Genomic DNA, 27,969 nt, shown 5'->3' on the forward strand with positions numbered 1-27,969 from the left:
ACTTATTGTCTCTAGTAACAATTTTTATCTTAAAGTCTACTTTGTCCGATACTGAGTACGAGCAAACCAGCTCTCTTTTGTTTACTGTTTGCACGGTATGTCCTTTCCCATCCATTTACCTTAATATGTGTGTGTGTGTGTGTGTTTTAACTACAGCATTTCTCTTACAGGCAATATATAGATGGGTCATTAAAAAAAATCCATTTGGCCATCTTTGCTTTTTGACTGTAGTGTTTTATGCATTTACATTTAATGTAACTACAGATAAGGTAGGATTTAATTAGCTATTTCATAAATTTTTTTTTACTATTTGTTTTCTATAGGTCTTATTTTTTTTTGTTCCACTGTTTTCCCATTATTGCCTTCTGTATGCAATAGATATTTTTAAGTATCATGTTAATTGTCATTTCTTATTATTTTGAATTATTTTATTTGTGGTTGTTTTGAGGATAATTAACGCCTTAACTTATAACAATTCAGTTTGGATTAATATCAATTTTAATAGTATACAAAAATGTTACTCCTATATAATGTTCCTTTTCTCTTCATCTGTGTTATTACTGTAATATAAATTCCATCTTTATATATTGTATGCCTGTACAGAAAGGTAATAGAAGGCTAAACTGCTTATCCCTAGAAAGGCCTGTATACAAGGAAGCTTTGGGTTGGTGTTTAAGAACTTAAATTTCAGGACGGTTCCAATCATTGACCGGTAAGAAGGGCTCCCTGTGTCTAAAATGTTTGTGCTAACAATGATTGATGCTGACCACCTAATTTGTTTTTAAGAGGCTAGACTTTGGAGAAATGTTAGGCAGAGGCTGCCTTTCTGATCAGCCACAAATAAAAGCACTAGGTGCTGAGTCTATTGAGTTCTCCTAATTGGCAATATCTCACACATATTACCATAATCACTGCTGGGGAATTAAGTGTGTCTTATATCACTCTCCTGAGAGAGGAATCTTGGAAGCTTTTGCCTGGTTTCCCCTTGACTTTGCCCAAGTAGCTATTCTCTTTGCTGATTTTGCTTTGTATTCTTTCAAGGTAATATATCCTACATGTGCATATAAATATGAGTGTAGCCCTGCTCCTAGTGAATTACTGAACCTGTAATGGTTTAGGGGAACCCCCCCAAGACAATGCCTAGCACCACATATTTAAAATGGTTCCTTTATGCAGCTGTTTTAAAAAAAAAAGTCAGATAGGATAAAAAGAGCTATAAAATATATATACATATATATATATGTATGTATATAAAGGTTATTTTGAAAGAGAAACAGTAGGGGAGAGGAAAGAGAATCTCAAGCAGGCTTGATATAGGGCTCAAACTCACAAACTATGAGAGATCATAACCTGAGCTGAAGTTGAACGTTTAGCTGACTGAGCCACCCAGGTGCCCCATTTATATTGTTTTTTGTATTTACCTAGGAAATTACCTTTACAGATGCTCTTTATTTCTTCATATGGATGAATTACTGCCTAGTGTTTCATCACTTCAACCTGAAAAGGACTCCCTGTAGCATTTCTGGTAGGACAAGTTTTCGGGAGACTAATTCTCTCAGTTTTTGTTTATTTGGGAATGTCTTCCTTTCTCCTTCATTTTTGAATAGTTTTGTTAGATACAGACTTGGTTGACAATCTTTTTCTTTAGACATGTCAGCCCACTGCCTTCTGCTTGCTATAGTTTCCAACAAGAATTTTAAGGTTATTGAGTATTGAGGATGCCTTGTATGTGAGGAGTTGTTTCTCTCCTGCTGTTTTCTAGATTCTCCTGGTCTTTCAGCAATTTGACTATGACATATCTATGTATGGATCTCTTCGATTTTAAACTACTTCAAATTTGCTGGTTTTCTGAGATGCAGAGATTATTGTCCTCCATCAAATTTGGGAAGTTTCCAGTCCTTTTTTCTTCAACTAATCCTTCTGTCCCTTTCTCTCTCTTCTATCCTTCTATAGATTTCATGGGGTCCTACAGGACCCTGTAGGATCCATTGGACTCTGTGAAAATGATCATTATTCTTCATTCTTTTGCTTTCAACTCCTCAGACTGGATAATCTCAACTGACTTACATTTAAGTGAACCGATTCTTCTTCCTGCTCAAAACTGCTGTTGAGTCCCTCTAATTAATTTTTCATTTCTGTTATTGAATTTTTGAAATCCAGAATTTCCATTATTTTTTTAAGTTTTATTTTTTAATAAAAATAAAAAATAATACTACAGACAGTAGTATAAAAAATAATACTACAGTGCAGACCCAGACACAGAGCTTGATCCCATGAACTGTGAGATCATGACCTGAGCCAAAAATAGGAGTTGGACATAACTGATTGAACCATCCACAGACACCTCCATTAAGTTCTTTTCAAAAATTCTGTCTTAAGGGCGCCTGGGTGGCTCAGTTGGTTAAGTGTCCAACTTTGGCTCAGGTCATGATCTCAAGACTCGTGAGATTGAGCCCCACATTGAACTCTGTGCTGACAGCTCAGAGCCTAGAGCCTGCTTCAGATTCTGTGTCTCCCTCTGTCTCTGCCCCTCCCTTTCCCCCCCCTCCTTCAAAAATTAACATAACAAATTCTATCTTATTACTGATTCTATCTCCTTTTTAAAATTTCTATTTGGTGAGGGGGTGCGTGGGTGACTCACTTGGTTAAGTGTCTGACTCTTGGTTTCGGCTCAGATTATGATCTTGCAGTTTTGTGAGTTCAAGCCCTGCGCTTGGCTCTGGGCTCACAGTGTGGAGCCTGCTTGGGATTCTCTCTCTCTCTCTCTCTCTCTGCCCCTCCCCACTTAACACTATCTCTCTCTCAAATTAAATACACTGAAAAAAAAAATCTATTTGGTGAGGCATCATTTTCATAGTTTCCTATAGTTCTTTAGACAGAATTTCCTTAGTTCTCTGAATATATTTAAAATAGCTCTATTTAACTACCTTAGAGACACTTTCTATTGATTACTTTTTTCCCATGTGTATGGGGCATACATTCTTTCTCTGCATATGTCATAATTTTTGTTAAAAAAAGTACATTTTAAGTAATACAATGTGGCAATTGTAGCTTTCTGATTCTTCCCTCTGCTCAAGGATTTTTGTTGTTGTTATTGACTTTTAAAAAGCTAATTCTTTAAAGTCTGTGTTCTATCATGTGTGACCATTGCAATATCTGCTTAGTGATCAGTTACAAGATAGCCTGTGAATGGGGTCTTCCAGGAAATCACCAGAGAGGTTCCAAAATGACAATTCCCCAGGAATAAGAGCCAGCCTCCACTCTGGCTAGCAGATTGCTTGCTTTCACCATGATTTACAACTATTGTGAACTAGGAGAAAGGGGAATGGGAATTGGGCAAGTGAAAGTGCTGTAACATTCAGTTGAACTTAATGAGATTCGGCCATTTTCATGAATGTTTCCTGGAATGCTGGAAACTGGTTAATCTACAGTTTTGAAAAAGTTGATTCTAACTATTTTGCATATTTTCTCATTCCTTTGTTAAAAATTTTTCAGAGTTCTTTTCTTGTCATTTTTTGCATCTCACCCAATATGTAAATATTTTGTTAAAAATATTTTCATCTATATTTATGACAGATATTAGTCTGTAGTTTTTTTTCTTATTTTTATATTGTCTGCATCCAGTTTTGGTAGAACAGTGCTGACCTCATAAAATGAATTGGGAAGGGTTCTATCTATTTTTTAGAAGAAATCATATGGGATTGATATTATTTCTTCTTTAAATATTTGGTAATATTTGCTAATGAACTTATCAAAGTGATTTTTTTCAAACTACAAATTAAATTTCTTTACTAGGCAGAGGATTATTCAGGTTATCTATTTCATCTTGAGTGAGTTTGGTACTTTGTGGGTTTGGGGGAATTAGTCTATTTCATCTAAGTTGTTGAATGTATGCATATATTTTTTTCCCATATTATTCTTTAACATCTGCAGGGTAGATAGTAATATATAATTTAATTCCAGATACTGGCCATTTGTGGCTTCTTTTTTTTTTTTGTCAGTTTACCTAGAGGTTTGTCAATTCTATTATTCTTTTAAAATCATTTAAAAATTTTTAGTTTCACTGATTTCCTTTATTGTTTTGTTTTCAAATTCATTGATTTATACTTTTATCTTTATTAACTCCTTTCTTCTGTTTGCTTTACATTTATTTTGTTCTCCTTTTCCTAGCTGAGATTATTGATTTGAGACCTTTCTTCTTTTTGAAAATAAGCATTTAATGATACAAATTTCCCACTGAGCACTGATAAAAATGCAGCCCACATATTTATATTTTCACTTTTGATTGAATTATCAAAGTATTTTCTAATTTTCCTAAGACTTTCTCTTTTACCTTTTACCTATGGATTATTTAGAAGTATGTTTTTAATTAACAATTATTTGGGCAATATTTTTTCCCTGTTATGTGTTACTGATATCTAATTTAATTATTTAATTCCAGTTTGGTCAGAGAACACTATGATTTCAATTCTTTTTAAAAGTGTAAAGTTTGGGACACCTGGATGGCTCAGCAGGTTGAGCGTCCAACTCTGCATTTCAATTCAGATCAAGATCCCACGGTCATGGGAGCCAGCACTGCATGGGGCTCCATGCTCAGTGTGGAGCCTGCTTAAGGTTCTTTCTCCCTATCTCTCTCTCACCCCCTACTTCCCCAACTTGTTCTAAGATTTTAAAAAATGTAGAGTGGGGGCACCTGGGTGGCTCAGTCAGTTGAGCATCCGACTTCAGCTCAGGTCATGACATAGTTTGTGGCTTCAAGCCCCACGTCAGGCTCTGTGCTGACAGCTCAGAGCCTGGAGCCTGCTTCGGATTCTGTGTCTTCCTCTCCCTTTGCCCCTCTCCTACTTGCACGCTCTCTCTCTCTCAAAAATAAAATAAACATTTAAAAAAATGTAAAGCTATTTGTCTAGGATATGGTCTATATTGGTTAATCTTCCTTATGCACTTGACAAAATGTTTATTCTAATACTGCTGCATGGAGTGCTCTATAATATCAATTCAATCCAGTTGGTTAATAACATTGTTCAAGTCTTCTTTATCTTTATTGGTTTTCTGTCTACTCTTACTATCTATAACTGAGAAAAGATATGAAATCTCTAGCTATACTTACGGATTTGTCTATTTCTCTATTCAGATCTGTCAGTAGTTACATCATAGATTTTGAAGTCTTGTTTTTAGGTGCATACACAGTAACGATTGTTGTATCTTATCGGTATATTAACCCTTTCATCATTATAGGATTTTTCTCTTTAATATTCCAAAATACTCTTTGCTCTGAATTCTACTTTGATATTAATACAATTATTCCAAAAAGTTCATTTGTATTTTGAATACTAGTCTTCTTCCCAAATGTGTCTGCTACTATTTACTTTTCACAGCACTCATAGCTGTTCCATGCATTCTGTCTAGGTTTTTAACACAGTATGTAATATGCATGCTCCATCTTATCTAGAGTTGAAACCACCAGACTACTTTTTAAAAGTTAAGTTTAGGGGCACCTGAGTGCCTCAGTCAGTTTGGCATCTGACTTTGGCTCAGGTCATGATCTCATGGTTTGTGAGTTCGAGCCCAGTATCAGGCTCTGTGCTGACAGCTCAGATCCTGGATACTGCTTCGGATTCTGTCTTCCTCTCTCTCTGCCCTTCTATTGCTCACACACACACACTCTCTCTCAAAAATAAACATTAAAACATAAATAAATAAGACAGAAGTTGATTTTAATTTTAACTTTGTAGAGGCACCTGGGTGGCTTAGTTGGTTAAGCATCCAACTCTTGGTTTCAGCTCAAGTCATGATCTCACCATTCATGAGACCAAGCCCCATGCTGGGCTCTGTGCTGTCAGCACAGAGCCTGCTTGGGATTCTCTTGCTCCCCTCTGCCTATCCCCCACTCATTCTGTCTCTCTCTCTCTAAGTAAATACACTTTAAAAAAATAAATAAAAGTTAATTTTAACCTTGTAAATTTTAACTTTTAACCAAATACGCAAGTATAGTTTAAAAGTCAAATAACAGGGGCGCTTGGGTGGGTTGGTCGGTTAAGCATCCAACTTTGGCTCAGGTCATGATCTCATGGTTCATGGGTTCGAGCCCCGCGTCAGACTCTGTGCTGACAGCTAGCTCAGAGCCTAGAGCCTGCTTCAGATTCTGTATCTCCCTCTATCTCTGACCCTCCCCTGCTCACACTCTCTCTCCCAGAAATAAATAAAACATTAAATAGATAAAAATTTCTAAAAAAATAAAAGCCAAATAATAGTATATAATTATGATAAAAAAACACACAATTCTTTTTTAATGTACTCACATCCTGTCTCCAGTTCCCAATCCTCAGAAAAAAATCCCTTAAATATGTTAGTTCTCCCACTCACTTACCTCCATGTTTCTAAATAACATTTAGAACTACTACTACTTCTTTGTTTTTAACTTTACCCATTATGTAATGACTCTTCTTATACAAGATGTGCATTTTCTTATATCTCTGATACTTCATCACCTCTTCATTTTCCTGACAGTTATACCACAATTCTTGTGTAATGATTATTTAGTAGATTAGCATTTACAGGTGAGTTATACTGTACACTATGATTACATTTTCTTTCTTGTACAAGATTTTTTGATCTGCCCTAGAGTTAATAACTCTTTTTTTTTGCTTAATTTTCTATGTATTCTATCATTAGTTCCCAAACGTTGCCACAACTGTAAAAATTCTTCTCAGTCCAGTCAAAATCTCCACCCTTAGAAACAAGTCTAGATAGGCTACTATGTTACTGCTACACAACTGTCACCCCAGAGGTTCCCTATTTCATTTGAGAATTTCCTTTTCCTCTGTTCTACGTTGGAACTCCAGTTTCTTAAAACCTTATATTCCTCTGTCTGACTTTTCTCTAATTTGATGAAGCATATCTTCTGTATCATCCTGAGAAAGTGTACATTTGAAGCTAATGTTTTAGATCCTTCCATGTTGAAGGCTTTATCTTAGAACTTATGGATTGTTTGGGTTGTACAGAACTTCAATTGCAAGTCAAAATTTCCCTCAAAAATTTGAAGATAATTTAAAACCATCTTCTACCTTCTAATGATGCTTTTGAAGAAGTTTCTTTCAATTGTGATTCCATGTGATTTGTAGGAGACTGGTCTTTTTTCTCTCAGCAAAGTTTTAGGACCTTTTCTTTATCTCAGGTACTTTGAAACTGCACAGTGAGGTGCTCTGTAGCTTTTCTCTCTTACTGGTGCTCGAGTGGAACTTTTTAACCGGGAAATCATGCCCTTCAATTCTGAGCATTTTTCTCGGATTATTTCTTTGATAGGTTTATTTCCTCTATATTTTCTCTAGTCTCTTCATATAGGGCCTCTTTTTTTTTTTTCAGAAGTTGCTTCTTGCTTACTGAGGTTTAAATTTTTTAGTTTTTCTTTTCCATATTCTTTCTGTCATTTTTACCTAGGAAATTTCAATTTTATCTTCCAAGCCCAATTCTGTGTTTAAAATTTGCTCCTTTCATGTTAATGCCTGGAAACTTTTCTTACAGTCAATCTGTTCTTGTTTCATGGAGGGAATATTTTGTCTCTCTGTGGATATTTTTGTTACATTTGTTTTGTATTTTCTTCTAGGCAGGGGCTGGCTAACTAAGCCCACAAAGAAAATCTAGTCCATACCTTGTTTTTGTACAGCTTGCAAGGTAGGAATGGTATTCACATTTTTTAAGGGTTAAAGAAAAAAAATAAAAAAAGAATATGCATGCAGACTGTACATGGCCCCCCCAAAACCTACAATATATTGCCTGCTCCTTCACAGAAAAAGTTTGCCAACCTCTGTTCTATTGTGCTGTTTCTGTTTTCTACAAGTTCTTCCACCCTGGTTTTCTTTTGTTGGTATGGTTCTGCTGCTGTTTCGGTCTGTATTTTTCAAGTTACAGACTTTCTTTGAATATCAAATGTTGACTGGTAGTGCTGCCTACATGGGTGTGGCTTATAAACTGGGAAGCTTTGCCAGAGTAAGGTACTCTGGTAGGAACAGGACCACTTTGATACTATCTGTTTTACTCATAAGGTAGTTAGTATCCCTAGAATTGTACTTTCCTGCCTTGGAGATGTAAGATTGATTATAAGCCTATTCAGAGCTGAAAAGAAAAGGGGGATGGAGTTCTCACGTTCAATAAACAGACTTTTCTTAAACCCTATCTTTTATACATCCTTAGCTACATATGGAGTTAAAGAATATACAAACTCTCTAGTATAATCTCTCCGGAGAGTAAATCTCAGTGGGGGAGGGAGCTGTCTACTTATAGTAACTTGCAACCAATTCTTCTGTGATTAACTCTATTTTAAACGATATTTTAGAGTGCCCCCACATCTTGAGCTTTTCCATGTCTGAGTCTGAGGATCTTGTTAGCTTTCTCAACAGCTTTCTTTTGCCTGCTAAATCACTCAATCATTCATCTGTTCTCCAGTGTTCTCATCTGTTATTGTCCCCTCTCCTACTCTTTTTTAACCTGTAGGTTTGACATTTTTATTCCTTTACTATCATGGAATTTTGAGAGGGGTGAAGATTAATATAAATATTTGATTTTTCCAGAGATTTTAAAAAAATCTAAATTTTATGTAACATTGTTTTTTGATATTAAGTAATCCATAGGTTCTGAGGCATCAGACCACAAAACTAGGCAGGAGAAGAAGATGGATACTGCCAATATTATAGAACAGTGCTGAAAATCAATGAAAAGTCAGGGTGCCATACTATTTTTGATTCCACTTTGCTTTATTTTAAAGTGTCCTATGGTAGGAAGGTATTTAAGTTAACAAAGCAGTTCAGAGAAAAAGAATTTCACCTTTTCTTTTTTCCATTGTTTTCATACTGCCTTGTTCAAATGAATTATGCCCACTTGAGACAAAGATTGTACTTTCAGTAAAGCAGACCTGTTAGGAAACTCATACTGCAGTTGTAACCTGGTCACAAAACCATCTGGTACATTCCCGAAGGCTGTTATTACATTTCATGGACTTATATTACTTCAAATACTCTAACAGTCCCATGTGGGCTTAAAAAAGGGATTTCTAAAAAAACTACTTTGTTCCTGCTTACTTTAGACCTTCTAGATTTATCCCTTATAAGAGGAGTCCTGATTATAAGTACCTTTTATGTCAATCAATACACATTATGAGTTTTATCAAGTGATGCAAAACCCTCACTTGACTTTTAAATGGATATACTTCTTTGTAGTAAGGTGCTACTTGTTGATACTGTTTCTCTGAAAATCATTACAGTGACAATTGGGTTATCAATTTCTTAATTAATAAAATGCTAAAATTACAGTATTACATATAAATATTATAAATACATTTTTAATGAAATTCTAGGAAAAGTATGTTTTGAAGCTCCAGAAACTCTCTGGACAACATGGTATAGTGGGCAGAGTACCAAATCCACCATTTTTCGCTAGTTCAACAAGTATTAATTGGGCATCCATGCCCCAAGCTGAGACACAGTTGGCTGCCAATAATGTACAAATGTATAATATGTGTTTATGGAAGTAGGCAGATATATAAACAGGCCATCACAACACAATAAGATATAAGCTATAACAGTAATAATGTATAAACTACTATGGGTTTCCTAAGGAGTAACTCACCAGTTAGAAAAGTAAAAAGAAATTTTCATAAAGAAAAATTTCAACTGGTTTTGATTGGCAAACCTGCTAAATGAATTGGATGATAACTTGTATGCTAGGGCTGAGAGTAAAGAAGGGATGTGTATGTTTAATCGCAAAATGTTTTATGTTTGACAGTGAGAACTTCAGTGCATCAAGGTAAGGTCTAAGGATGAAAAAGCAGGTCTTGAGGTTTTAAAAGTACATGGGGGCCAAGATGTGAAGGCTTTTTTTAGTAGTATGTGATGTTAGACAAGTAATTTCATCTCTTACAACCTGTATAATATATGTAGAAAAGGTTTATAAATGATAAAGTAGATATATTTTTACTTGAAATGACTTCTTAAAATTCAATGCATTGCCTATATTAAAAGGAAAAAATAATCAACTGAGGTAAGAATATTTATTTTCCTAAAATTAAGTATAGTGACTAAAATTCAGGAATATTAAAAAATATTTAAGCTTCTGTGGAAACTATTTGCAGAATATTAAAATACAAATAAAAGAAGACAGAACAGGTTGATCACCAGGAGAGACCAAGTAAGCACATGAAATGCTTCAAGAATAATTTATAATGCAACCTGATGCCAAGTACCACTGGGATTTTTAGGCAGAGAAGGGCAGTAGCTTAACCATATCAGTAGATTAATTACAGAACTGAATCATTCAGTTTGAAGGGAAACACTTGAGTATATCATTCTTAAATAATGGGGAAGAGAGATGCCTGGGTGGCTCAGTCAGTTAAGTGTCTGACTTTGGCTCAGGCCCTAATCTCACGGTTTGTGAATTCAAGCCCTGTGTTGGGCTCTGTGCTGACAGCTTGGAGCCTGGAGACTGCTTTGGATTCTGTGTCTCCCTCTCTCTCTGCCCCTCCTCCACTCACTCTCTGTCTCTCAAAAATGAATGTTAAAAAAAAAATTAGGGGCACCTAGGTGGCTCAGTCAGTTAAGCATCTGACTTCGGCTCCGGTCATGATCTTGCGGTTTGTGAGTTCAAGCCCCATGTCAGGCTCTGTGCTGACAGCTCAGAGCCTGGAGCTTGCTTCAAATTCTGTGTCTCCATCTCTCTCGGTCCCTCCCCCACCTACTCCTGTCAAAAGATAAGTAAACATTAAAATACATTTTTTTAAGTAAAAACATTAATGGGGAAGACTGGTTGATGTGTTCTTGGGATTTAAATCCAGCTATTTTAGCCCTATGTTATTAGCTATCTATAAATTTGAACTGAAATGCAATCTAATTTGCTTATGTGTAAATGGACTAACGTGAGTGAACAAGATACTTGAGAGAAATTTAAGTTCTGGATTTGGCGAGGTCAGATAATGGTTAGCAGTGAGTCTTCTGGCTGAACTGAAAAGATGTCAAATGTTCATGTTTTCATGATTTTATTCTTTTTTAAAAATTTATTTTTATTTTTATTTATTTTTTGGGAGAGACAAGGTGGGGAGGGGCAGAGAGAAAGAGCAAGAGAGAGAATCCCAAGCAGGCTCCTCATTGTCAGCGTAGAGCCTGACTTGAGGCTCAAACTCCTGAACCACCAGATTACGACCTGAGCCAAAACCAAGTTGGACACTTAACCAACTAAGCCACCCTGGTGCCCCTCATGATTTTATTCTTAACCTGTGTTCTTTTAATTATCTGAGCGCCTTACAGGAAAAAATTTATTACATGGCTTTAACTAATTATAATTTCATAAATAGAGAATATGAAATACGTTATAAAACGATGATAATAACTAGTTCTACAAACACAAATCTTAAAGGACCAGAAGCTTTATATATTATATATATATTATAAATATATAAATATATATTATGTATATATAATAAATTAATATTTATTATAATTAAATATTATTAGTGGTGTTAATTCTTTAGTACCACAAGTATGGTTTATCTCTTCTTAAAGCTTGCTTTATGCCCATAAAATCATCAATTGGGTTCTGACGTTCACCAGAAAAAACTTTCACTGTTTAAGATGGTGAACTTCTATAAACATTTATGGAGTACCTCTTATGTGTGACATTCATTGTTTGATCAATTATAAATCTTTACATATTTTTTAAACCCTTTTATTTATTTTTTAAGTTTATTTACTTTTGAAAGAGACAGAGAGCAGAGGTGGGAAAAGGGCAGAGAGGAGTCAAAGGATCAGAAGCACGTTCTGTGCTGACACAGAGAGCCTGAAACGGGGCTCAAACTCACCAACTGTGAGATCAGGACTTGAGCCAGAGTTGAATGCTCAACCGACTAAGCCACCCAAGTGTCCCAATCATAAATCTTTAAGCTTTAGAAAATTTGAGTTTTTAGGGTTTCATTTGTTCCACTGATTTTTTTTATCTTTCATTTGTGACATATATCATTAAATATATACCAGTTCCTGGGGTACCTGGGTGGCTCAGTCAGTTAAGCATTGGACTCTTGATTTCAGCTCAGGTGATGATCTCATGGTTCGTGAGTTTAAGTCACACATCAGGCTCCATGCTGATGGCACAGAGCCTGCTTAGGATTCTCTCTCCCCCTGTGACCTTCCCTGACTCACATGCATTCTTTCTCATAAACAAACAAACAAACAAACAAACAAAGCAGTTCCTAAGGTTCTAGTGAAATACAATTCTATCAAATTTATTATAAGGAGTAAAGTAGCAAGACTAACTCTTCTATAGCCCTGGCCATAGGTTATTATTACAGTTACATTACGTTAAATTTCACTTACCTACCTAGGGCCTGGTTTAAGGCCCTAAATGCTTGAATTTCATACCACTGACGACCAGGTAAAAGACCTCTCAGTTTGGAGTGCTGATCATTGTACTGTCGCTTTAGTACAACCTAATAATTTAAAAAATATTAAAAATATAGTAGATAATTCAGGCTCATTTTAAAAATCATATTAACTTCCAATATTCTGAATCATTTTTGTTGAGAGATTTTGATTTTCAGTATTTCAGTACTACATTTTTTCAGTTCATTTAAAATATGTTTATTCATCCTTACATTCCCTGAATTCCTACATGCAGCTGTGTGATGAAATCAGTTTTATTGAAAAATAATTTATTTACAGAGAATAAAATTCACAAACTTTCAATGTCATGTAAATAAGCTTTGACAAATGCATAGTCATGTAACCACCATTACAATCATAATTTAGAATATTTTCAGCACCCTTCTAAATGTCCTTTCTATTCCTTTTGTCTCCCTTCTTCACTGCTGACTCTGTCAAGCAATGGTCTACTTCTTGTTTTGCCTTTTCTAAATTCCATGTAAATGGTACTAAACAGTATGCAATCACTTGTTTTCATTTAGCAAAATAATTTTGGAATTCATTCATGTTGAAACATACATCAGTAGTTCATTCTTTTATGTTTATCCAGCCTGAGTATCTCTGTTTTTTTGATTGGGGTATTTAGATCCTTCACATTTAATATAAATATTGTTATGATTTGGTTTAAATCTACAGTAGCAGAACACACATTATTCTCAAGTGCACAAGGAATATTCTCTAGGATACATTATATCATATAAGTCATATATCCTTTACAATAATAATGGTATGAAATTATAAATCAATAACACTTGGAAAACTGGAATGTTCACAAATATGTGGAAATTAAATAACATACAATGGGTCAAAGAAGAAATCAAAAGAGAGCTTAAAAAAGATCTTGATACAAATAAAATGGCAACACAATAAACCAAAACTATCAGATGCAGCAAAAGCAGTTCTAACAGAAAAGTTTATAGCAATAGTTATCTATAGTAAGAAAAAAAGATCTCAGATAAACAACCTAACTTTCCACCTTAGGAAATTAGAAAAGGAAGAACAAACTAATATTAAAGTTAGTTTAAGGAAGGAAATGAAGATGAGAGCAGAAATAAAAATTGCAGCTAGAAAATCAGGATAAAATGAGGATAAAAGTCATTGAAATGAAGAATTGGTTTTTTAAAAAGATAAAACTGATAAACTTTTTGCTAACTAATCAAAAGGGTCAAATAAAATTATAAATGAAAAGAGTACATTACAAGTGATACTACAGAAATACAAAAGGATTATAAGAGAGCACTGTGAACAATTATATGCCAAAAATGGCATAGTTTAGAAGGAATGGATAATTTCCTACAAATATACAACCTACCAAGACTAAATAATGAAGAGATAAAAAAATATGAACAGATCTATAACAATGAAGAAAACTGAAGAAGTAATAAAAAAAATCTCTGAACAAAAAAAATCCCAGGACTAGATGGCTTCACTGGTAAATTCTATCTAGCATTTAAGAAAGAATTATCACTGTTCCTTCTCAAATGGTTCCAAAATACTGAAGAGAAGGAAAAACTTCCAAACTCATTTTAAAAGGCCAGCACTACTCACATACCAAAGCCAGATCAGGACACTACATGAAGAGAAAATTACAGGACTATATCCCTATAGGATAAACAGTGTTGCAAAAATCTTTATCAAAACACCAGCAAACTGAATTCAACATCACATTAAAAGGATTAGATACATGATCAAGAGGGATTTATCCCTGGAATGAAATATTAGTTTAACTATACATAAATCAATAACTGTAATACACCACATTAACAGATATAATTATCTCGAGAGGCAAAAAAGCATTTGCAAAAATTCAACATCCTTTCATGATTAAAACTCTCAATAAATCAGATATAAAAGGATAAACCTCAACATAATGAAGCCTATATAAAACAAGCCTAGAGCTAATATCATACTCTGTGGTGAAAAGTTGAAAACTTTTCTTCTAGTATCAGGAACAAGACAAATGTGCTCACTCTCACCACTTCTACTCAACAAAATACTAAAAGTCCTTGCCAGAACAATTAGGCAAGAAATAAAAGGAATCCAAACCAGAAAGGATGAAATAAAACCACCTTTGTTTGCATATGGCATGATCTTATATGTAGAAAGCCTTAAAGACTCTACCAAAAAACTGTTAGCACTAATAAATGAATTTAGTAAAGTTGGAGGATACAAAAACATCATATAAAAATCAGTTGTATTTCCATACCCTAACAACAAACTACCCTCCCCAAAATTAGGAAAACAGTCCCATATATAATAGCATCAAAAAGAATAAAATACTTTGGGATAAATTGAACCAAGGAGGTGAGGGGCACCTGGGTGGCTCAGTTGGTTAAGTGTCCAACTCTTGATTTCAGCTCAGGTCGATTCTGGGGTCATTAGATTGAGCCCCGTGTTGGGTTCCACACTAAGTGTGGAGTCTGCTTAAGATTATCTCTCCTGCTCACTCTCTCTCTAAAATAAAAAATAATTTTTTAAAAAAATATATAAATCGGGTGCCTGGGTGGCTCAGTTGGTTAAGCGACTGACTTCGCCTCAGGTCATGATCTTACAGTTTGTGGGTTCCAGCCCCATGTCAGGCTCTGTGCTGACAGCTAGCTCAGAGCCTGGAGCCTGCTTCAGATTCTGTATCTCCCTGTCTCTCTGACCCTCCCCTACTCACGCTGTGTCTCTCTCTCTCTCTCAGAAATAAGTAAAACATTAAAAATATATATACATATGTAAATCAAGGAGGTAAAAGATCTTTACACTAAAAACTATAAGACACTGATAAAAGGAATTGAAGAAACACAAAGAAATTTAAAGATACTGCGTTTATGCACTGGAGTATTGTTAAGCTGTCCTTATTACACAAAGTGCTCTACAGACTCAATGCAATCCCCATAAAAATTCAAATAGCATCTTTTACAGAACTAGATGAATGATAACTGGCTGGTAACCTACATGAAAAGATGCTTAACTTTATTAGTAAACCAAGAAATGCAAATGTAACAATCTCACTGTTTTTATCTGCAATATACTGACAAATATTTGCCAGAAGTGTTTATATTTTCCTATAAATACAGATAGATAATATGTGCAATATATTCACAGCATCTTTGTATTAAAGACAAATAAGAAACAACCTAAATGTCTAATTACCAGGTAGATAATTAAATATGTTATATTACATTTATTCTGAGATAAATATTGATTAAAAGAAATAGATTTATATATTTTGACATGGAAATTTAGCGAAAACCTATTTTGTAAATAAAAAATCAAGTGAAACACACACACACACACACACACACACACACACACACAGCCAGGTATCATGTTTTTAAAAAGGACCATAATTTAGAAAGATGCCAATTCTAAACCAATCCCCAAAAAGGCAGGGGAGATGGAGCTTAAAGATTATGTACTTTGAGGGGCGCCTGGGTGGCTCAGTTGGCTAAGTATCTGACTTCAGCTCAGGTCATGATTTCATGGTTTGAGAGTTCGAGCCCCGCATAGGGCTCCTGTACCGACAGCTTGGAGCCAAGGAGCCGGCTTCAGATTCTGTGTCTCGCCGTCTCTCTGCCCCTCCCCCACTCATGCGCGCGCGCGCGCGCGCGCTCTCTCTCTCTCAAAAATAAACATTAAAACAATTTTTTTAAAAGATTATGTACCTTTAGCTTTTCCCAGAGCTCCCCTAAAAAATTGTCAAATCATGCCCATACAAGTTCAAGACTATCAGCTACTAACTGAACTACCTACAAAAAACAAAATTCAATATTCTTCAGAGAATAATAGAAAACAGAATCTCTATAATGTACCATCTACAATGCCCAGTGTCAATAAAAATTACTAAAAAAAAAAAATGTGAGCCATAATCAAAGAAGAAAAAAAAAGATGGTCACAAAAAAAACAATCTAGCAAGGACCCAGCTACTGGAATTAGCAAATACTTTGTTGTAGCTGTTATAAATATATTCAAACAAGTTAAAAACATACAGCTTAATGAATGGACTTTAGAGAAATAGAAACTATAAAAAAAGACCCAAATGGAAATTCTACACCTGAAAAATATAGTAACTAAAATAAAAATCCATTGGATGGATTTAACAGAAGATCGAAGAAGATAGAAGAACTGGTAAATCTTAAGACAGATCCACAGAAGCAGTGAAAAGTATCAGCTAGAACCCTACATACCAGAGAGACAGGTGTGAAAGAATCAAAGCATATGAAAGCAGTCAGTGATGATCTGAACAAATTTAAAATTCAGAATTGAAACAGTACTAATACATTTGAGACAATACTTAGTACCTCAAAGGCTCCACTATTAAAGGATATCAAGAATCTCTTTTCCAAGTGACTGAATCTATACTCATTTTCTTTTTTAATAAAAAAATTTTGACATTGATGGGCATGGAGGAGGGCACTTTGGGGATGAGCACTGAGTGTTATGTGGAAACTAATTTGACAATAAACTATTTGTAAAAAAAAAAAAAAAAATTTGACATTTATTTTTGAGAGAGAGAGAGAGAGAGAGAGAGAGACAGTATGAGCAGGGGAGGGTCAGAGAGAGAGGGAGACATGGAATCGGAAGACAGGCTCCAGGCTCTGAGCTAGCTGTCAGCACAGAGCCCGACATGGGGCTCGAACCCATGAACTGCAAGATCATGACCTGAGCCAAAGTCAGATGCTTTACTGACTGAGCCACCAGGTGCCCCTGTACATTCATTTTCTATTTAGGTACTAATACACAGTACTAACACACAGAGCCTGTGTTAAATTAACTTTCTTCTTTGCTGGAAAAGAAATCACAATAAATCCTGCCATCTAATAAATTGAGCTTGATATTATAATCATACTCCTTTTCAATGATGGACACAATTATAGCATATAAAGCTACATTCCTATTAAAAGCAGTGTCATCCAAAGAATACTATGTGCCCAGACTTCATATGGTCTTCATAAAAAATGTTAAAATTACATCATCCCAAGAATGAGCTACTTTTATACAAGGTCAGAGTGTGTGGTATATACAATTCAGACTGACCTATTTAATTGTGTAAGTTAATGAGCTTTTTCCTACAATAGCTCTCCTCTAAAAAGATGCAACTTTGAGTAAAAGGAACATATGCATTATGATTTTTTATTTGTATACACTAATTGAATGAAAAAAGGGGTTATGTTTTAAGCAGTTTTCAAGAATGCTATAGAATCAATTATGTTTCAGTTTAAAAAAAAAAACCAAATAAAAAAGAATGCTGTAGAAGCATCAAAAATAGAACATTTAAAGTAGAAAAATTGATATAATGGGAAGAAGAAATTCTTGGTAGCTTAAAGAAATACCAAATTTACAGTTTCACCAATGTACAAAGCATCTGTGATAGGCTCTAGGAATACAAAGATGAGTTAAAAATATGTTCTACCCAGCAAGAGTATATAAACAACAGAGAAGAATATGAATACAAATGGCCCACAAGTAAGTATAAATTTTAAAGTATTTACTTTAATTATAGTGTATAGAAGAGGAGTTGGGAAATAAAGACATGCTATGAATTTGGTGCTAAAGTAATGAGGGCCTTACCTAGAAAGGCAAAGGGAATGGAAAAGAGGCCCAGTTTGCAACACATTATAGAGCTATAGAACTTTAGTGACAAAGTAGATGTGGGGCTTACTAAAGTGAGAAAAGTAAAAAATGACTCTACAAAGTTTCCAGACAGTGAGAGAAGCAATCCAGTAATCAATGAGAGAAGACAAGAAGAGAAGTATGTTTAAGGAAGAAGATAAAAAGGGTATCTTTGCTTAATTCATGATAAAGAAAATAATTTCTGGGGCACCTGGCTTGTTCAGTTGGTAGAGCAACCGACTCTTGATCTGGGGGTCATGAGTTTGAGCCCCACATTGGGTATAGAGATTAGTTAACAAAGAAATGATTTCTTATATTTCTTAATTTCAAGAACAGAAATTGACAATGAATTAGCTAAACACAAACTCAATATTGGAAAAGATGGGAACAACAGATCTTAATAATAAATGATAATAACATTTACTGAGCTCCTATAATGTTCTAAGCACAATGCATAGGAGCACAGCTGGGAACTGAATCTAATTTACAGAGCTTGCTCTCTTAGGAGTGAAATCTCTAGAGTCAAAACACTATATAGCTTTTCTGAGGGATCTTAGGTAAATCAATTGTTATGGCTTACTTTTCCTAATTAGAAATGGAATGAGTAAGAAAATCTAATTAAAGTAAAATTTTAAATGGTTCTCAAACACAACGACAGCAATTTATTCACCAATAACTATCTGCTAGTATTGGAAGCTCACAGAAATTGACTACAGGGGTGCTTGGGTAGCTCAACCAGTTAAGCTTCTGACTCTTCATTTCAGCCTAGGTCATGATCTCACAGTTGTTGAATATGAGCCCCACATCGGGCTCCACACTGTTAGTGGAGCCACACTAACAGTGTGGAGCCTGCTTGGGATTCTGTCTTCCTCACTCTCTGAACCCTCTCCCCTGCTCTCTCTCACACAATAAATAAACATAAAAAAAAAAAAAGAAAAAGAAGTTGACTACAATCCCTAGCAACTAGTTATTGAATATGAAGCAGCAGGAACTGTTCTTTTCACTTGGTCAACTTATTAAGATCTCATATGTAGTATTCCTGGGCAAGTATATAGCGTATTTTGCAGTGTAAGCCTAATTAAAGGTATAAAGAGTACTTTCTTGGAAAAATTCTGGACTTTCAAGATAAATTAACAAGTTAGTTTTAATAAGTTGTGAAACTTCTTGGGGCGCCTGGGTGGTTCAGTCGGTTAAGTGTCTAACCCTTGATTTCAGCTCAGGTGATGATCTCACGGTTTGTGGGTTCGAGCCCAGTGTCGGGACCTCATACTCACAGGGCAGAGCCTGCTTGGGATTCTTTCTCTTCCTCTCTCTCTCTCGCCCCCTCCCCTGCCTCTCAAAAGAAATAAATAAAAACTAAAAAAAAAAAAAAAGTTGTAAAACTATAAGAGAAAAAAAAGTCTCTTCAATACACTCTATATTACTATTACCCTTTTTAAACAAAAGGGCATGTGTTAGGCGAGAAATCAGAAGAGTGTACTTCTGACAAGTAGCTTTCAAACTGGTAGGAAAGAAATTGTATTTTATATCCTCTCAAAATAGCCTGTCAAATTTCTATATTAAAACTTTATAACTAGAATATAAAGGAAGTATACTTTCCCTTAAGTGTTACAGGTTCTGTTTTAAAAAAATAATATAATAACATGGCATCATAGGAAATATTAGCTAATAGTAATGTAAAAGTAACAATTCAGTGATAAAGTATATTATAATATGTAGAGATTAAAAGAAAATATACTTTAAAATTTCTATCCAACTGGGAAATACATAGATTTCCTACCTATCTCTCAAAATATAACTAAGTAGTATCTCTATATTCTTTGACGGTACCCGCCAACCCTTGCCAAATTGTGGCATTTATCCTTTGCTAGACATAATAGCTTAAGGGTTTTCAAATTTCCCTACACGCTGTTCCAGATAAATACTTTACAATGATCATTCTGCCTATGATAACAGTTGTTCTAGGATATATTAGTTTACATTAGTTATAAATGAAACAGAGATAACGTAGCAACTATTAGATTAGATAAAATTATCTCTCCTTGGTTTTCATTAAAATGAGCTAACTTTTATGTATGACAACATGAATTCATTTTCTTATAAATTTTCAAATATTTTTTACAATCCAAATAGCCTTTAAAATCCTGCCAGTATTTTAGCTAGGAAAATTATTTTAGATGAAAAGAAACAACAAAAAAAAACTTTTGAAAGTAAATATATACATTGGTTAACATTTAAATACTTTTTATTATATAAAGAAACAGACTTTTAAAAATTAATAAAAAAATTGTCTTGGGGGAACATATTTCATTAGGGAAAGCAAGACTAAGGGTGTAGAAAAGGTAGGAAGATTGTATACCTCATTACAACAACATCAGAATCTTTCATTGTACACTTAGGGATTATCAGGCATGAAAATCAATGCCCAATTTAAAATGACATAAAGCATATGTGAAAAAGCCATTTTCTAATGCCAGCAAATAGCCTAAATGTTAAGTAAACCAAAGGCTGGGAGGGATTAGTTGAAATGTCAAAAGACAACCTTTTACTTTTACCTGTTCATCCTTATAAATGCATTCTCATCCCTCAGGCATGCTTTCCAAACAAATAGTTTCAATGTGCAGCAGCAAAATGCCCGTGGCAAGCTCTGCCATCTTGTAACTGTCAAAGAGATTAGTCTTTGATCTATTTGGGAGGTCATGTCCACATTCATATTAGCAATACAGTCTAACAACATTATACCTGTTGACCAATCCTTCTTTAATGTGTAATGAGACAGACATTTTATACTATGGAAGTTAACTGTGAATGTTTTTCCTAAGTTTTGACAGAAAGTAAACACTATAAACTAAGCTGAAGTATGGTTTGGAAAGATGATCTTTAGACCAGTTAAAATTACTTTTCAAAAATATTTTACAAGGCTTTCCCAAAATAGAAAGCTATATTAATTGTACACTCTTGAAGGAGTTTAAACCACTTGGGCCCCGCCCCCAATAAATTAGTATATGTGTAATTCTGGAGGGGTGTGTGAACGGCAGAGAGAAATCAAACTAATTTATTAAAGGTTGCAAACTGAGGGCCCAAATGTTATGTTTTGTGTGGCTCTTACTGTAGCTTAAAATAATTTGATTTATTTGCCAACCCTCAACTAGCTCACTCATTTGAATAATCTGTTAACTCCTTTAGTGGCTTGAGTTTGCAACCGATTGGTTCAGATGCTGCACTGATTCACTGTTTTTCCATAATGAGTTTAAGTTCACAGAAAATAAAAAAAAACACCCTTAGTATAGTAGTTTCTAGGCAACTAAAAATATCTGTGCATCAAAAGGTAACCTGATGTAAGCAGAAATGAGATCCTAAATAGCAAAGATAGACAATCAAGACTGAGGTGGCACTTAGAGAATTATGTAAAAATACCCAGATAACTATTACCAAGTAGAAATTAAATGGTCCTGGATTCCGATTTTACTATTATACTAGAATATACTTGAGATCAACAGTAAGTTCCTTAAGTCCTTTAATGACTCCGTTTTACTGGAGACAATACAGGAAGTACACTACTGAATGGATATAGAATATATAAAATAACCAAAAGGATTATACTGTACATGTCAATAAGAAATTTAAGTCACACTTTTGAACATTAGATAATTTTTTCAACTTAGTCAAACTGAACAGTGTTGGCCATAAGTTGCTCCGCACAAGAGTGCCCTTTTATAAGTTTTATAAGCAGCTTCTGAAGAAATAAGTGGTGTGATAAATATGAAATGGAATTATAAATGCATCTCCTCACTTTACGGTCTCATATGAAAGATGGGAATTTATCTCAATTCATATGAATATGTATTATGACTTCAATAATAAATGCTTTCCTAAAAGCAATCACTATAGGCAGAACATACTTTTTTCTCATAGCTAAGTTTTAAAACAGAAGTTCAAGCCTCAAAATAAGACTAACAACAAACAATCAGCTAAACTTATCAAAAATATTTTAAAACTTTGCTTCAAAAAAATAAACACATTTGTCCAGCAAACACTCAATATGCATAGTTTTATCTTTCACCAAGGTACAGAACTTAAAACATAAACATTTACAGCAAACCAAATCTGGAGACAAAGACTGTGCATTAGAGACATTTACTGCTTTATATCATCATAGTATAAACAATTTTTATCAGGGTATCACAATATAAATTCCAATGGTTAGAGTTCTAAACTCAGCATAAGATCTTGTATGTAAAATAATTTAGCAAGATAAAAGGAATATAGCTGGTTTTATTTCATCTGGCATATTTTCAAGATTTCTGAAACACCAAGCTAACCAAATATAGTATATATTTTTTCTTAAAAGGGGAAAAATGGATTTCTGCCAAGACTGAAGAAGCCAGGCTCCCTTTTAGAGTTAAAAAAAAAAAAAAACCCCCCCAACCCCCCCCCCCCCCACATTAGTAATGGTTTTCAATTGTTACTTACTTTTCTTGTTACATTAGGAATGGACCACAATAATCTACTAAGAAATAAGAATCAAGACATAGTAACAGATATAGTATCAGTAACATAATTTATTTCACATATGCCTTAAGGCTGCTGTGGGTAACAAACTTTGCACAGAGAAAATCTACATTGAACTCTGTGTTACATATATATATATATTCATGCTACAGTAGGTTCTGAGGGAAGGAGGTATAATGGACAAAATATACAGCTTGGATTTAAGGCTTTGACACTAATTAGTTGTTTGACCTTGGGCAAGGCACAGTACCCCCTCAATTTAGCTTCCTTTCTCAGTTTCCTCCTTTGTAAGTGGAAGAAAATTCCTACCACACACAGTTAAAGAATTAAATGACACACAAAATAGTAAAGCATCATATATTGGACATAAGCGGACAGAGTCATTACTTATCCAATGGTTTGGGTGGGCTTTACAGTCTGTTATACTATATTGTCGCACATATATGAAAGAAGTCATAGGACTAATCGAGACAATGGGGGCCATCTCGCCAATGTAGGCCATCTCTTAGGCTATTCACCTCAAATCAGGGTTTTAACACCTAGATCAACTCCCAATGAAAGCATTTAAACTGTTCTATTCAATATATAGCCACATTATTTTAGGTAACATAAAATAAATTTCTTAGGTTTATGAAGTAGCTACTTTTTCATCAAATATCAATGAAAACATGTACTTTGGCAGGACACAGAAAACAGTGTTCAGTTTTGAAACACAATTTTTGTTAAATAATTTCTGCAATTGATCTTAAATTTTCTGACAAACTATAACATTAGCACTTTTTAGTGTCTTTCATAATATTTTTATCCCTTTGTAATCCATGAGCTATATACATATAAAATATGTTAGTGATATAATCTATGGAATGAATGCATGACTGTTCCTTTATTAGTCTGAATATTACCTCATTCGCATATCTTATAATCTAGAGCTTCCCTGTTAAAGTCACATAGGAGAGACAAATAACTATAAATAAACTTGTCTAGCAATAACAACCAACAAAATAAAATATACAGAAGAAAGCAATGTGAAGCTGTAAATGGAACCCCAGGTTCTTAAGGGAATGAGTTAATATTAAGGGGCTTTGATGGGGCACCTGGGTGGCTCAGCAGGGTAAGTGTCCAACTTTGACTCAGGTCATGATCTTGCGGTTCATGTGTTTGAGCCCTACATTGGGCTTTGAGCTGACAGCTCAGCCTGGAGCTTGCTTCCTATTCTGTGTCTCCCTCTTTCTCTGCCCCTCCCTTGCTCTTGCTCGCTTTCTCTGTCTCAAAAATAAACATTAAAAAAATTTTTTTTAAATAAAAACAAGAGGCTTTGTTAAGGGGAATGAGTAGTGCTGCATTTAGCAAGTAACAAAGACCTGCACCAACTCCTATATATCTCTGGAAGGCAAAATCTCTATGGAAGAGGCTTGTAGATGCTAGAAAATGCAATTCTAAGCACTTTGGCCCTGGGGTGGAGTGAGTGGGAGAGGAGGTGTTGCATAAAACTTTTGTGGCGATGGCAGGCGTAGAAAGTAGAAGGTAATCACAGTAAGAGGAGGCTCAGACTCAGATTTCACATGATTAAACACTGTGACATTTAAAAACAAACATGATCACGAGAAAGTGTGCACATAACAAAGATTACAGACATGCCAAAAAATACTGCAATACACTTAAAACCTTAATACTGCTTATTACCTCCACAGCCCAACAAATGAATCATGATATTTTCTCCATCTAGATTTTTATTACAAAGTTTTCAAATATAAGTATATACTTGATTTTTTAGAACAATTATTACTTTCTACCTTTACAATATTATTGTTAGGAATATTTGATTTAGAGCTTCTCAAATGTGTGAGGGTGGGAATAAAGCACATGGTATCATAGATTTTATTTATTTATTTTACTTACTTAATTTTTAAAGTTTATTTTTTAGAGAGAGACAGCAGGAGTAGGGGAGGGGCAGGGGGGGAGGAGAGAGAATCACAAGCAGGTTCCACACCATCAGCATGGAGTCTGATGTGGGGCTAGAAACCACAAAGCCATGAGATCATGACCTGAGCTGAAATCAAGAGTTGGACGTTTAACTGACTGAGATACCCAGGCGCCCCTGGGATCACAGCATTTTAAAATCCCATACTTTATCTTAGAAAGTAATGAAGACACGTAGAAAGTAATGAAGAAAGAAGGGAAAAAGAAACATAAAAACTTCACCAAACTTAAAAGACAAATAAGAGAAACACAGTCTTCATTTTCAATTAAACTAAGAGACATCTGCAAATTTAAAACCTGATACATGAATGTGAAAAGCAGATGGACAAATGGTATATGACTGAGCAGAGAGGGGAAAGTTCAAACTAAAGTACTCACAGAGCTACTGATGGGAGATGAGCCAGTTAGGCCAGCAGGGAATAGCTCAGGAAATGAATGTACAGATAAACTGCTGGAGGACTATACTCTGAAGATGTAAACAGTAAACAAGAAATAGGAAGAAGATTCGAGACCCAGGAACTTTGGGTTCCAACACAGAAGATAGGCAAATCAAATTCCCAGGACAACAGCAAAGAGAAATCTCAGGAATTTGGCAGTTAAGTGGGCTAACTTGGTCTTGACTGAAGTAGGAAATCAGGAGGCTCTAGGAGCAGTGTCTTCAGGGGTAAAAAAGGACTGACCTATTATCTGACAGATGTGATAGGAAAACTGTATTGAGAAGTGTTGCACAGATTCATTGAAGGGTGACACAAACTTAATTTAAAGATCTTTTAGAGGCATTTAGGTGGCTCAGTTCGGTCTGTGCTGACAGCACTGAGCCTTCTTGGGATTCTCTCTCTCTCTGCCCCTCCCATGCTCATGCTCTGTCTCTCTCAAAATAAATAAATTTAAAAAAAACAACTCAAAACAAAGATCTTCTAAAAATGAAAAAAAGCAGAGGGCATTATTAATAGGAAGATAAAAAGTTCAAGAAAGGGGGTGCCTGGGTGTCTCAATCGGTTAAGTGTCCAACTTCGGCTCAGGTCATGATCTCACTGTTTGTGGGTTCGAGCCCTGCGTCGGGCTCTGTGCTAACTAGCTCAGAGCCTGGAGCCTGTTTCAGATTTTGTGTCTCCCTCTCTCTGCGACCCTCCCCTGTTCATGCTGTCTCTCTCTCAGAAATAAATAAAACATTAAAAAAAAAATTTTTTTTAAAGTTCAAGAAAGGAAGGAAATTATTTGACTACAGTGAACAATATTTTCATAGTCATGACATGAATATTGATTATGGATTTAATTTTTTTTTAATTTTAATATTTATTTATTTTGGAGAGAGACAGAGCACAGAAGAGCAGAGAGAGAGACAGGGAGACACAGAATCTGAAGCAGGCTCCAGGTTCTGAGCTGTCAGCACAGAGCCCAACGGGGGCCTGAACTCAGACTGTGAGATCATGACCTGAGTGCTGAAGACGGAGACTTAACGGACATAGCCACCCAGGCGTCCCTGGATTTAATTTTTAAAATGTGATGTAACTATGTTAGGAGGAAAAAGAAGGGAAAGGTATAGTATGCTAAAATCCTTATCTCATATAGGAAGTAAATACTTAGGTCTAAAACTGATTAAATAAAGATAAAATATGGAGGCAAATACCAGACAAAACAGCTAAGAGAAGCGAAAGTCACTGTAGTGAAGTAAGGGCTGGGAGTGGGGCAGAAGCCAAGAAATTGTTAATATAAGAAACAACTGTGGGGGCGCCTGGGTGGCTTAGTCGGTTGAGCGTCCGACTTTCGCTTAGGTCATGATCTCTCGGTTCGTGGGTTTGGGCCCCGCGTCGGGCTCTGTGCTGACTGCCAGCTCAGAGCCTGGAGCCTGTTTCAGTCTGTGACTCCCTCTCTCTCTGACCCTCCCCTGCTCACGCTGTCTCTCTCTCTCTCTCTCTCTCTCCTAGAAATTAAAAAAAAAAAAAAAAAGAAACAACTGTGTTTTGTATCAATTAGGCTCGTAGTAAAAGCTTTATTGTACTTTTTTTAAATTGATAAATAATTCAAAAGTAAATGCAGATTGCTCATTTTAATTCATGGCATACACCTATATATCTATATATATCTATATATCACACAAATATATTTTTAGGGGAAGAGAGAGAGAAAAAATCTTGAGCATTCACCACACTTCGGCACCCTACACAGGGCTCAATCCCACTATCCTGGGATCATGACCTGAGTCAAAGTCAAGAGACAGATGCTCAACTGACTGAATTACCCAGGTGCCCCGATGCCTTATCATATAAAGCAATGGTGCTCAACTGACATTGATTCTGTTTACCAAAAGATTTTGGCAATGTCTGGAGACATTTTTGGTTGTCACAACTATTGGATTAAGAAGGGTCCGCTATTGGCATCTATACGTAAAGGCCAGAGATGCTGCCAAACATCCTACGATGCACAGTACATTGCTCACAAGATTTGATTAAGTAAATATAAATAAACTAAAATCTACTGCAACAAAAATTCTACTCTGAAGGAAAAGAAAACTTTCAGAGAAGTTAAAAGTCAATCCCACACTTCCCTTGAAGTAGTGGTGCTGATTATGCTCTAGGCCACAGGAAGTAATGTGTCAATCAAACTTATAAGTCTTCAGAGTGATAATATCACTTTTAAAGCCTTCAACCTACTATGAGAACAAAAGTAAAATACAAAGGTCAATCAAGTTCTTGTTCTTGCCAACACAAGATGAACACAAGAAAATATAATTTCAAAAATTTTCATAAGCCAAAATTTTTATTTGTTTTATTAGATATCCAAAGGTTTAATCTGTAGCTATATTCAGGCATGGCTTTTTATCTACCCCCCACCCTTAGAACTAGAATGATGTGATTACTGGGAGAAAAAGAAGGGAACAGGCTAATGAAACTTGCTTAAAATTTTATGATTTTAGATGTTTCTTTCCTTGATCCCAAAACATTCTTTTAAGAAATATGAGAATTCGTCTTAAATTTAAAAATTAAAAATATCCAGGCAGAGAAGGACAAATATCATATGTTTGCACGTATAGGAGGATTAGGAGGAACATGACGGAGGANTATTTTTGTGTTTTCATGCTTGTTTGCTTTTAAGAAGGGATGGGAGCAAGGGTTTGGTTATCAGTTTTCACTGTCCAAGGCAAATTACAAGTTGTCAACCCACATGGAATAATTAGATTTAAACTAGATTTTAATTTTGTTATTTCAAGGTGCACTTAAAACCTACTTTAATAATACTTTTGGCTAAACTATCTTGGAAAAAAAAAGTGTTCTGAGGAGGGAAAAAAAATGTTTAGGTATTTGAGGATAAACTCATTCTAGACCTTCAGAGGTGACAAGGTTTTTCTTCCATATCTGTACTTTGGTCTAAGTGTTTCCAAAAATTCCGACAGCAAATTGCTAGACTCCTAAAA

At 35.1% G+C, this 27,969-nt stretch overlaps 1 protein-coding gene across 1 annotated transcript in view; it reads right to left on the reverse strand.

The window, feature by feature from the left end:
• The window catches only part of BRIP1 (BRCA1 interacting DNA helicase 1), a 171,696-nt gene that overhangs the window by 20,806 nt on the left and 122,921 nt on the right, over nucleotides 1–27,969 (reverse strand). The window contains 1 exon segment of the mRNA XM_077745525.1: nucleotides 12,357–12,469. Coding sequence (XP_077601651.1) covers nucleotides 12,357–12,469 — 113 coding nt within the window.

Source organism: Crocuta crocuta, unplaced genomic scaffold (genome assembly GCF_008692635.1).
Source record: "Crocuta crocuta isolate KB4526 unplaced genomic scaffold, BGI_CrCroc_1.0 scaffold333, whole genome shotgun sequence".
NCBI lineage: Eukaryota > Metazoa > Chordata > Mammalia > Carnivora > Hyaenidae > Crocuta > Crocuta crocuta.